This window comes from Micromys minutus (genome assembly GCF_963924665.1).
Source record: "Micromys minutus genome assembly, chromosome: 4".
Classification (NCBI taxonomy): domain Eukaryota; kingdom Metazoa; phylum Chordata; class Mammalia; order Rodentia; family Muridae; genus Micromys; species Micromys minutus.
In genome coordinates, this window is record NC_137973.1 from 46,610,806 (window position 1) to 46,624,240 (window position 13,435).

Sequence of the window (13,435 nt, forward strand, 5' to 3'; positions counted from 1 at the left end):
CGGATTTACAAATAAAGAAAGACATGTTTAATGAATAATTAACCATCAATGGAATGTACTGGAAAAAAATTTTCATACATTAAAAAGAAAATGTAAAGGAATTTATACTAATATTAAAGCAAAATATTTGTCAGGACATCACTAAGAGATCTGAGATTTTAGTAGGAAAAACATTTAGACTTTCTACCAATGATTAGGATATCTAGGATGGTATAATTTGATATAAGTCTTAAGATTTCTGCTTATCCAAGATTATTGTTTATGGTTTTTACTACAAGGAAATAAATAAATGAAAGTAGGGACATGCAAGATATCAACAAAGAATAGCAGATAAACGTGCTCTCTAGGGAAACCTAAAGTTTAATCAGCACAGCTTTTTGGAAAGGGCCAAGCGGTTACGCCATGGCACAGGGTTTTTCAAACATCCTACAAACATTCCAATGCTCAGAAGATAGAGCACACATGCACACATGAGTAAAAAGAAACAACATAGAAATTAAAAATATAATACAGTGCACATGAAAAAAGAAAGAGACTCAATTGATGTGCTTTCTACATATATTTAATGTGGTTCTTACAACTTTGAGTCAGCATGGATTGCAATAAATGGGTCTTCAGCAGAGTTACTAATAGAAAAGTGAGCTTTGCCATCACTGCCAACATTTACTTTAAGGCCAGTGCAATTGCCATCGACTTTGTCTCCAGAAATGACATCACAGTATGTGCCAGCAGGAAGACCCGTCTGTAGAGTTGTTGACAAAGACCTGAAAAAAATTATTTAATTTATATGCAACCCAGTCAAGTGCAGAAAGAACATATAGATATAATAAGTGCTCCAAACTTGTGCTATAGAACACAAGGACTCAGAGCTTAGTGAGAATCCAAACAAAAATAATATGCCAGTGGGAATAAGCGAATGCTCTCTATCAAAGGCATTGTTTGAATGTATGCTAGTTCAGGCAGGGAAACACAGAAAACCCATTGAAGCTCAGCACTGAAGCCCCCCGGTGAGGACCACCATTGTTCCCAGTCTGTCCTTTGCTAGACTTACACTCTGATGTTTTCTTTTAATTTTAATAGTATTGATTCTTTAAAACTTCTACAGCTACATGATGACACAAATATTTTCCTGGAATTAAATATAATCTAGCATTTTTATGGACACTTACAAGTTAAGGGTAGAAATGTGTCTGCATGAAGTATTTCAAGTGTTCCTAAACAACCATGTGCTCTTTCAGTAAAAAAAAAAAAAATGTTACATACTACTAGAAAATTATTTTCTTGTAGCCAATCAAGTATTCTTTTTGAAAAAAGAATTCTCTCCCTGATAGAAAATAGATGTCAAATTGAGACTGTCCACTGGCTCCCAAAGAGATACTCTAAGCTATAAGTTTTTGTTGTTGTTTTATTTGTCAGACAGGATCCCTGTATATATCCATGGTTTACTGAAACTCACTATGGGGACCAAGGTAGCTCCCAGATGAACAACTTCTGCCTTTTCTGTACTCAGATTAAAGGATTTGAGCACCACTTTAATATCTGATATAGAGCATTACAGTTGAAGGAGCCATAATGAAAACTTAGAAGTTCTATAGGTGAGTAGCTAATATGAGAAATTTAAGGCAGAGTGTGCAAACTCTTTAAGAAACTAATACTGGATAAAAGAACACATAAACCTTAAAAATAATTAAAATATGTAGAGAACTGAAGACTATAAAATAAATAAATATGTAATCAAAGGTACTGAAAAAAGTATTCTAGTACATATATGACACATTGCTTTATGATGTTAAGATGTATTTTGTTCACTATTGATATGCTTTGAGAAATGTTTCAAATGATCACACAAATATGAATGTATCCTAAGTCATCGTAAGCTGTACTTAAAGATCGCAAAAAAATAAAATTTTATTACTACAAAGAAAAATATTTCATTTTTTATGTACACTGAACATTTATTTGTGGCTTAATTCCTTGTCTAAAAGATTTTTTACATACCAAAAATAATAATAAATGAACAGGAAAGGAAAAGAAGCTTTCTGAAGTGTTATATTATACTATCTTTCTCTAATCACTATCTAAAGGTTGTCCTGAAGCTGCTTGTATTTCAATGTTAATTGCACTTCCTCAAGAAGGGCTGCTCAGTAACTACTCAAGAGGTGACCTCATCTGAACCTTCCAATTTTAATTAGTAAAATAAAGGAAAGCCAGGGACTGGGCAGGGGAAGGGAGGTGGAGACAGAAGATCAGAGAGAAGAGGTCAGAGGACAAGAGGGAAGTCCCAACATGGATGTCCAGAAAGACCAGCTACATCCAGGTGTGATTAATTGGCATTAAACAGCTTTGAACCTTAAGGATTTTATAGGTCTAATATCTCATATAGAAGGGCAGCTCGTATCTTTGCCTATTTGATGTAATCTTTTGTGTAGAGGGTTATTGATTGAGAATTGAATACATAAACCTGTATAAAAAGATATCGGGCTGTAGAGTTGAGTTTGTATCGGTTTGGGGACAAACGAACACCCTGGGATGGAGGCAGAAAATACGCGGTGGAAAACCACCAAGGGAAGGGAGTCACTCGGTCCGGGAGACTGAGGACAGCAGGACTCCATACTAAAATCGAGCCCGTGAAGTGAGGCTTGGGGCTGATAAAGAGATAAACATCAATTATTTTTTCAATATTCACTACAACAACTATCCACTTACCAGTCATCATTGTTGAAGACAATGAATCCTCTGTTTCCTCTGCCAAAAGCTACTTGGTTGCTGCCATTATCCCACCAGTTTGCAAAAGGCTGACCATTGACTACATTCCTGAAGGCAACCATGTTCCTAAAAGCACAACATAATATGAAATGCTGGTGCCCTTTAATTTGACCGCTGAAAATAAAAGTTTAAACGATTTCTCTATTAGACAAGATCTGTAGGGGACATCCCACCTTATTTGACGCCATCGATGTTCACAGACCCAGTCATTGCCACAAGTAGTATCTGCATTAATGGTCACTTCTTTTGTTACTCCATTGTTATTAGGTGGTCCAATCCAGTCATTCTGATCCTTAATCATTGAAAGAATTAGGTCATTTGAATGCTTGTAGCAAACTGATTCTTACTACTACAGAAAGCCAAAATCAAGCCCACCATGTTAATTCTGTCTCTGCATTAGGTAATAGTTTTCTAATTCCTTCATTGTTTTCACCAACCTTCACTGAGTTCTTAACTTCTGTGAAAATTGAAGTTCTCTATGACCATATTAGAATAGACTTCAATTATTCCCTGATATATTTTCATCACTATACACTACATGAATGTGCCTCAGTATATACCTAAAAGAGAAACATAGTTTTGGGCTACTATAAAAATTAAAATCATCTATGAAAATGCTTTTAATATAACAATTTCTAAGTTAATGCTTGTTAATTTTTTAGCAGTATCTTGTTAAAATGATCTGACTTTATTGTTCATAAAAGTATAAGTGAGAAATTTATAATGGCAAAATATTTGAATATCCTTCTAAAAAATACAATTCTACTTATGAAAACACTTCAAAAGAGAGTAATTTTAAATACACAACAAATTGTTTTCAAAGGAAATAAAAAGTACTTGGCAAATTATACAAGAATAAAATTTTTATATATATTTGATGTGTCACTATAAGGCTAATATTTTCCACTGAGATATATTTTACATAGCCTATAAGATATCTGATAGTCTAATTGCTCAATTATATTTTCATTAGTTACATTCTTGAAATGTGTGCCCCAAATGTACAAACACATATTTGATATAATCTATAGGTTTCTTTATCAAATCACTGTTCTGTGATTATTAGAAGTGCCTATCTATTAAATTTCCTTAACCACCCTTAACTCAGATGCTTTCCAAGTCCACGGGGAAAATAAAAGTATGTTCCTATGATCACATGTATTGTAGCAAGGACAAAAAGAACTTAAAATTCCCTTTGGTATTAACAGGAATAATTCAATGTTAACACTATAAGTTAGGTTTATTAAGCATGACTGTTTTTCTTCTCTATTTTGTTAGTATTGTGGCTATTTCAGGGACTTATTATTATACCAGGTACTTCTTCAATGGACTTACATTAGAAAATTGTAGTGAATAAGCACTTAATAATAAGCATAGTATGCTCTAACATCACATGAAATTGAACTGAACCACTTTTTCCATATGAACATGTGATTTGAACAACTCCAAGACTTACTTTTCCATTCTGGAAATTTCTTTGCCAACGGTAACTTGACATTACTCTTGTGAATCCATAAGGATGAGCCAACATAAATCCAACTGCCATTTTATACATTCTGAAAGTTGCAAAATAGTATTAAAGCAGAAGCATATAATCCTTCATTGTCATTAAATGTAGGCATCACAGCAGCAAAGAATGTTGTCCTACCTAGCATCCCAGAATGTCAGGATGGATGCACCTCCAGCACCATGTCCTCGCTGATTGTCATGGTTGTCCACAAACACAAGGGCTCTGTCAGAAGGCACGAAACCCCAACCTTCTCCCCAGTTCCTGCATTTAAAAAAAGCACATTATTCTTTCATAATGCTTGACATAGCATTACATATAGCATCTCAATTTTCTAAATAAATAATCATTTCATAAGAAGTCTTTCATATATATGTATATGTATATATACATATTTATGTACATATATATATATATATATATATATATATATATATATATATATATAACTTTTCATGATAAAATACATGGGAATTCTATTCACATTTAAGTCTTACTATATAATCTTTACTTTTGAATTTTCTTAGATTTTTTAAATTGTATTGTATTATTATGGACTTTAACAATTAAAATATTCATATTATATGATATAGAATAGAAATTAAATTATAACAGTGTTTTTAAAATACAAACTTTTAAATTTTCAATTAATTCTATAGTGTAGCATAAAGAAATTCCAATGTGTGGTCACAGTATAGGGCTCATTTCTGGGTATAACTGTTCTTGGGATACTAATATATTTCTAGTAGGCCATGAGCAAACATTCATGGAATCAAATGGACCTATCACAACCAAACAAAACTCCCTAAGTGATACTTTGGATATCCCTGTTATCAGGTGGTTGAAATAACAAATGCAAAACATAATACATTGAAGTTTAATAAACAATAAGCCTAACAGATAATCAACAAATTAGTTTAGAGTATTTGAAGATTGTCTTATTGATGCCAAATGAAATCATATGTAAGATAGATCAGATGATGAAATGGTGTATATTTACTTTAAATAGGACATCTTTTCTCCATTCCACTTGCGGATAACTGTGCCAAGTTTTGCACCATATTTGAATTCTGTGACACGGCCATTTCCAAAGTACTCACTCCCTTTAATAGCCTCACCTCCAAGATCAATGACCTATGAGAGACATTGGGGCAAGTGTCATTTTAAGTATATCTTTAAATCATATTATTGAAAGATAATATTATTTAGAATTATTTAAAATAGTTCTGTTATTTTAATATCACTAATGCCTTTTGGTATACCTAAATTATGATTTTCTTATAAACCGTATGTCACAATATTGAAAGAAACTAAACTACAAAACAAATAACAAAAGAGTAATATTTATTCTCTAAGATGGCTGCCAGACAGAAAAATTCACTAGTTCACAATAAAGTAGCACTTGCTATCTTGTCAACACTAGAAGTGTTTATAAACTCATTAACTATCTAAGGATATTAGAGGTATAAAGGCATCATGCTCAGTGAACGTTAAGTCAAATTATACCTTAAAAAGGCTGCATCTGCTTGCTTGAAACACCTACATCTCTGAGAGTATGAGACAAAACTCAAAATCAGAAGATTGGCTGGAGACAATAAGCTTTATTATTTCTGTGTTTTATAAGAGGATACCTTTGAATAAGGAATGACTTAATGAAGTTAGCACTGCCTTGAAACCTGTTACGATAAAGAATTAAATGTGCCAGTTCTGGTTAAGAACACAGATATTTTTAGTGGCAGAATGATAAGTCTACACATGACTGAGTTCTACACTGTTAATTACATGCTTAGAGAAATCTTCAATCTGGTTATCTGCTATAGGAATTATCTAGTTTACAAAATGGTGACATTTAAAGAAAATACCATTGGACTTTAAAAGCCTATGAAATGAACTATAGAAAACTGAGGAAATCTGAGAACAGGGAGTCTTCCCAAGGTAAGAGCACAAGTGGTTGTCCAATACCAAGTACACAGGCGAAGGAATTGATGAGCTGAGTCATTTAGAAATGAAGCATTATGAACTACATCAGTTATTTGTAGGAAATATATATGTATGAGTATTATGTGTCTAAGAATGTATCTATGCATACGCACATGCACACATATGCAATATGTTATTTAACAATAGTTAGAAAACAGAGGCCATGACCTTGAAGGAAATTATGGAAGGATACCTGGAAGTATTTGGAGGTAAGCAAAGAAAGGGAAAAACATTGCAATTAAAGTATAATATAAGTAATTGATTAAAATACTATATATTGTTGTACCTCTTGGAAAATGAAAGGTTTGCTTCCTTGAGAGAACCACTTTGTATTTAGATTATGAAGTTTGTCCAAAACTGCCTTTATGTCTCCTGGCCACATGTGCTTAGCAGCATCAAGTCTGAACCCTGCTACACCGATGTCAATTAGATGGTTCATATAGTCAGCCACCTTGGTACGAACATAATCTTTCTCAAGTGCAAGATCCAGAAGGCCAGAGAGACGACAATTTCTGACCTGTTGGGGCAAAACATAATTGATATATCAAAATTGATTCCTCTTGAAAATTCACTTGCTCATTCAGTTATTCACACATTTATCAATAGTGAATTTTAATGAGTTTTGAATGGAACAAGGAATGTGTTGCTTTTCCAATGTGTACACAGACTCTAAAACGACTTGCAAATACAGAAAATGTCAGATATTAAAATAAATGAATTCTTTACTTGGTTCATTCTCATTCCTAATTCTCCTTCCTAAGTGTCTCTGTCTTTAAGTCTCTCTTTCTCTCTGTCTCGCCTCTTTCTAGCCATTTCTCTTCTTCATTTCTTTTTTTCCTTCACTGTTTTTTCTTAATTTTACATAGGTTAAAAAATAGAGGCCATAAATTTGCATAAATTAATTATGCTGCTACAAAATTGAGACTGTAACTCAGTGTTTGATAATTCTTTCTATATATGATTTGTATTTCTAATATTTTCTGTTTTATTGTATTTATATAATTTTTCAGAGAAATTTTCAAAAGAGCACTCCTGCCTTTATCATTGACTTTAGTGTATTCTTAAAAATAATGTAACAAAAATACAGGATATTTTTTCCTTCCTTCCTGTTTTTCAACATTCACTTTTAATAAAATTTATTCCTATGGAATCTAAATGAAATGTTCAATGGCATTTCATGAACTTCTGTGCAAACCTAGAAGCATAGACAGTTTTTATTCCCATCACTATTTCTCTCATTACCTGATTAGCATCATTGTAGTTATCAATTTCTCCATTACATTTATTATCGTTAAAATCCCAACCAGAATATGGAACTGCTGAGAATTCCCTGTTATGAGTATTGTAGTAACTTCCACAGGTACTGCTTGTTCCTGCACCATTGCCTGAGCCACACATGTGATTTATAACAGCATCCACATAAATACGGACCTAAAATGAAAAGAGTTCACACTTCAGTAGGACACAAAAATTTATATATTTGTTATAATCTCACAGAAAATCTTCAAAGCTTTCATCGGCTCTGTAGAATCACTTTAGGGAAGAAAATCAAGTGAGTAAGGAAACTCCTGTGATATGAGGTCAACTATAGCCATGCTATGTGGAAAAGAATATGGAGCTCTTAAGGAGAAAAATAGATACTACCATAAGTACAAACAAAAGTTCAATTTTTGAGGATACAGGATATTGTATTAGTTTGAGAGACCATTGTGTTTGATATTTTACAGGGTCAAAAGGAGTAAAACTTAGCCTCATCTAAACACTACATGTCTAAAAGTCAAAGGGAAGTTACACATCTCTTCATTATAAAACAAAGCAGACATTTACCATCTAAAATAATTATAAGGAAAGAAAACCTATTAATCAGGCATAGAAAGAGAAATATCATAAAAATTACTAAACCCTCACACGTGAATTAATGCCCATGGAAATATTTTAGGACATTTTAATAGTTATTAATTTTAAAAGTCAGTGTTTTACTTTATAAGTATTATTCTTTCAACTCCAAATGGTATGCATTCTAGGATTTAAAAAGTTGACAATAAGATAAAACTGTATTCTTAATAACACATAATATGTAAAGTAAAATTTAAAAAATGAAACCTGTTTATGCAGAAGAAATAGACAAAAGGAGAAATATTTTCTTATATAATAAATTTAAGGAAAATGTGTCTTTACTTACACCAACATTGTTGCACCTCGTCACCATGTCTCTGAATTCATCTTCATTTCCAGATCTGGAGCAAATTTTGTAGCTGATTGGTTGGTATCTTTCCCACCAAGGCCTTGATGGGTTATGAATTATAATGTTTTCATTGGGTGGAGAGACCTACAAGTAAAATAGTTATTGTTAGTAGCAGATTATAGCTTATCTTACATCCCTAAACTTGTAGAGAGCTATCAATTATCAGACATTACTTCTGAACCTATAATCTTTCAATTCTATTGATTAACAATCTTCAGAAATTATGGAAGAACATTGCAGAGCTCCTCCTGATAATCTACAAAACGTATATAGATGCCAAGACTACCAAAAGTTTTCCTTCCTCATCAAAGTTATGTGTGAAAAGTTGTGCTCTAATTTTACTAGTCTTGTGAACACAGTAAACTCTGAAATTAATGTGAACAATAGTCTTACCTGCACCCCTCCAAATCCCTTAGGAGCTAAGTATCGCTCACATTCCTTGGCAATATCAACCCAGCGCCACTCGAACAGGTGGACGATAGCTGTCCTCCCATACTGAGTATGTGGGTCATATTGAGCCCAGCAGAAGCCAATGAGGGAAAGCAACAGGACGAACTTCATTTTGCTTTGAAGTTGTCAGTGTTCTCTCTAGCACCTATTTATATTGTGCAAAAAGTACATTTTCCAAAGTAAATGTTCATGAGTAAATATTTAAAGTGCAACCTATCATTCAAAAGAGATTAGCAGCAATGATGTACACAGCTGAAGATTCTTCAGAAACTCCCATGGATAATAAACTTAATTCTTTTAAATGTCAATTATTAATTGGCTGATATTAGATCTTATTTGTTTATGACCTCACCAGCTAAGACAAGGAGAATTACAACTAAAATGTATCTGGGACTTTCCATTTCTAAATCTTTGTATTGCACCATTGCAAATAGAAGTGGGATAATCATTTCATTTCTTTGTCTTCCCCTCTAGAGCATTTTTGTTATTTCTGTATTTTCGTTGCATTTTAAGAAGCTGAAAAGCAATGTGACATGAACCTACTAACTCAGTAAGAGGAGAATAAAGAAAGTTAAGATTTGTGCAAGTCACTAATTTATAGAAAGTACTCTAAATAAATAAATAAAATTATGTAAGGATGATATCAGAACTCTTTTATAGGCACTATTAAGTCTGAAAGAAGACACATTCCGTACACAGTAACAAACAGCAACAAAGTGACTATAGTGTTCCTATTTTAAGAAAATGATGAATGAGTTGCTTCAGAATCTTAACTCAAAAAAAACTAATTGATAAGAATGAATAAAGCAATTAATTTAAATAATGGGTTTGAATTTAAATAATATATAAGATGAAATTTCTTTTTAGTAAGAAGAAATATTAAAAGTTGTACCAAGAGAGGTGAAACTGTAAGGGATCCGAGTGGTACAGTAGACACTGGGGTGTGTAATGGAGCAAAGGCTGTGAAAGGTTGAAAAGTCGAGTGGATATATTAAAGTCCGTAAAACAAATTATTAAAGCCTTAAGAACTTTTGCGACAATTTGCTTTCATTTTTTTGCACTTATTTCTTTTATTTGAGAACCAAATTCTTGAATACTCCATTTACATTATTTCAAGTCCACCCTGTTTCTCCCCCAACTCCTCTCTCCATGACCCATCTCTCTAATTCATGATGCCTAAATTGCTGAGTCCATTTAATGATATGTATAGCTGAGCACATGCCATTTGAGAATCCATCGGGGATATTGTTTGGAAAGAAGTCTCTTGTCCCTTTATTAGCAGTCATTTATTAGCTATGGTACTTCTTTAGCATAAGTTCTTATAAAAGTCCCTTCAGAAACTACTATTTTATTATTTTAGAAGAGCATTTGATTGATTTGAAGTCAGAGACAATGGAGAACAAACATTAGAAAACTTACATATTAGTAAACCAAACAATAATGAGGTTCTGAAGTAAGAATGGAAATTATGAGTGAATAAAAGTATTATGCAAAATGAATAATGTTTCCTAGTGTCCCTATCTATGTGAAGCTTCGTCCTACAGACTCAATGAGATGGAATTTTAATTTGCCCTGCCCAATGCTTTATCAGCCAATGGAAAATAAGTAGAGCTTTCATCAGAATTCTACCAGGCTGTGACTGTTATACCACAGGCAAAACTTATACTTCAGGCAACAAGAAGAGATATAGTTGTCTTTTATTCCAAAGATTTGTGTTAAATGGCCAGTTATCTGCCATGTTGTCACATGTCCAGGCTAGCCTGGTACACACAAAATCTCATCATACAGGACTTTTTATTCATCAAAAACTAAATAATTTGCAAAAAAAAAAAAAAATGAAAGGTAAAGAAGTGGTGCAGATGTGAGTTAAGATATCATGTTCTTTCTTTTTTATTGGATATTTTCTTTATAAGAGTCACTTCAGAAACCACTGTTTTTCATTTTAGAAGAGCATTTGATTGATTTGATGTCAGAGACAATGGAGAACACTTATTCCCTTCTGTGGTTTCTCCTCTGAAATCCCCCCTTCTCTTCCGTGCTCCCCCAATCTCTATAAGAGTGTTGCCCTACCCACCTACTCCCTCCCATCTCCCTGCAATGGCATTCTACTACACTGCTGTATTGAGCCTTCACAGGGCCAAGGACCTCCCCTCTTACTGATGCCCAATAAGGCTATCCTCTGCTACATATGTTGCTGAAGCAATGAGCCTCTCCATGTGTACTCTTTGTTTGATGGTTTAGTCTCTGGGAGGTCTAGGGGGTTTGGTGGGTTGATATTGTTGTCTTCCTGTGGCTTTGAAAACCACTGCAGCTCCTTCAGTCCTTTCTCTAACTCCTCCATTGGGAACCCCATTCTTAAACCAATGGTTGGTTGAAATCATATGATTCTGGATTTCTCAGGTTCTGGAAGAGCCTCTCAACAGACAGCTATATCAGGCACCAGTCAGCATGCATTTCTAAGCATCTACAATATTTTTTGGGGGGGTTTGGTGACAGTATATGGGGTGAATCCCAAGGTGGAGCAGTCTCTGAATGGCCTTTTCGTCAGTCTCTGCTCCAAATTGTTTTCTCTGTATTTTCTCCTGTGAATACTTTGTTCCTCATTTTAAGAACTGAAGCATCATCTCTTTGGTTGTCCATCTTCTGAGCTTCATGTAGTCTGTGGATTGTATCTTCAGTAATCTGAGCTTTTGGGCTAGTATCCACTTATCAGGAAGTATATATCATGAGCATTCTTTTGTGATAATGTTACCTCACTCAGGATGATATTTTCATCTATTTGCCTAGGAATTTTAAAAAGTCATTGTTTTTAATAGCTGCCTAGTATTCCATTGTGTAAATGTACCATATTTTCTGTATCCATTCTTCTGATAAAGTACATCTGGGTTCTTTCCAGCTTCTGACTATGATAAACCAGGCTGCTATGAATGTAGTGGAACATGTGTCTCTAATGTATGTTGGAATATCTTTTGGGTATTTGCTCAATGTGGAATAGCTGGGTCTTCAGGTAGTACTATATTCAGTTTTCTCAGGAACTGTTTGACTGATTATCAGAGTGGTCATATCAGCTTGTGATCCTATCAAAAATGGAGGAGTGTTCTGCTTTCTCCACATCCACAACAGTATCTACTGTCACCTGAGTTTTTGATCTTAGGCATTGTGAATGGTGTGAGGTGAAGTCTCAAGGTTGTTTTGATTTGCATGTCCCTAATGACTAAGGATGTTAAACATTTCTTATATTCTTTTCAGCTATTCAATATTCTTCAGTTGAGAATTCTTTTCAGTTACTTGGTAAGAGTCACACCAAGGTATTTTATCTTGTTTATGACTATTGTGAAAGGTGCCAATTCCTTAATTTCTTTCTCAGTCTATTTATCATTTAAGTAGATTAAGTCTACTGATTTGTTTGAGTTCATTTTATATAAAGCCACTTTGTTTAAGTTGCTTAAAGAGTTTAAGTGTTCCATCATGAAATTTTTGGGTCATTTAAGTATACTATCATATCATCTGCAAATAGGGATATTTTGATCTCTTCCTTTCAACTTTGTATCCCTTTGACCTCTTTTTGATGTCTGATTGCTCTAGCTAATATGTCCAGTACTATATTGTATACATAGGGAGAGAGTAGGCAGCCTGGTCTAGTCCCTGATTTTAGTGGGATTGCTTCAAGATTTCTCCATTTAGTTTGACGTATTATTTTGTTTGCTGTATATTGCTTTTACTATATTAAGTATGGGTCTTGAATTCCTAATATTCCCAAGACTTTTAACATGAACTGGTGTGGAATTTTGTCAAGTGCTTTCTCAGCTTCTAATGATGTGACCATGTCTTTTTTTTTTTTTTGAGTTTGATTATACAATGGATAACATTGATGGATTTTCATATATTGAAGCATCCCTGCATCCCTGGTATGAAGCCTGATAGATCATGATGTATGATTGTTCTGGTGTCTTCTTGCATTTGTTTTGTAAGAATTTTATTGAGTATTTTTGTTTCAGTGTTCATAAGGGAGATTGGTCTGAATTTTTCTTCTTTGTTGGGTCTTTGTGTGGTTTATATAAGCATAATGGTTGTTTCATAGTATAAACTGGGTAGTTTCTCTTCTCTTTCTATTTTGTGGAATAGTTTGAAGAATAATGGTATTAGAAATTCTTTGAAAGTCTAATAGAATTCTCCACTAAATCCATCTGGTCCAAGGGGTTTTCTTTGGTTGGGAGACTTTTGATGAATGCTTCTATTTCTTTAGAAATTATGGGACAGTTTAGATGGTTTATCTATCTCATTTTGATTTCACTTTGGTACCTGGTAATTGTGTAGAAAATTCTCCATTTCAGCCAGATTTTCCAGTTTTGTTGAGTGTAGGCTTATATAGTAGAATCTGATAATTATTTTTATTTCCTCTTTTTCTATTGTTACATTTCCCTTTTTATATTTTTATGAGATATTCTGTATTTACATTTGAAATGGTATCTACTTCTCCCACCATG

At 33.5% G+C, this 13,435-nt stretch overlaps 1 protein-coding gene across 3 annotated transcripts; it reads right to left on the reverse strand.

The window, feature by feature from the left end:
* Positions 1 to 574: 574 nt before the first annotated feature.
* On the reverse strand, positions 575 to 9,059 carry AMY2A (amylase alpha 2A; the record flags this gene model as incomplete). 3 transcript variants are annotated; one of them, XM_080916212.1, is made up of 10 exons in its annotated part: positions 575 to 764; positions 2,707 to 2,832; positions 2,940 to 3,058; positions 4,223 to 4,322; positions 4,415 to 4,537; positions 5,274 to 5,407; positions 6,705 to 6,770; positions 7,496 to 7,684; positions 8,436 to 8,582; positions 8,892 to 9,059. In XM_080916212.1, 10 exons carry the CDS (start codon positions 9,057 to 9,059, stop codon positions 575 to 577), a joined length of 1,362 nt encoding a protein of 453 aa, XP_080772338.1. The 3 variants fall into 3 exon arrangements, with proteins under 3 accessions (XP_080772338.1, XP_080772337.1, XP_080772339.1); XM_080916211.1 differs by having other exon boundaries at positions 6,540 to 6,770; XM_080916213.1 differs by lacking the exon at positions 6,705 to 6,770.
* Between the last annotated feature and the right edge of the window lie 4,376 nt (positions 9,060 to 13,435).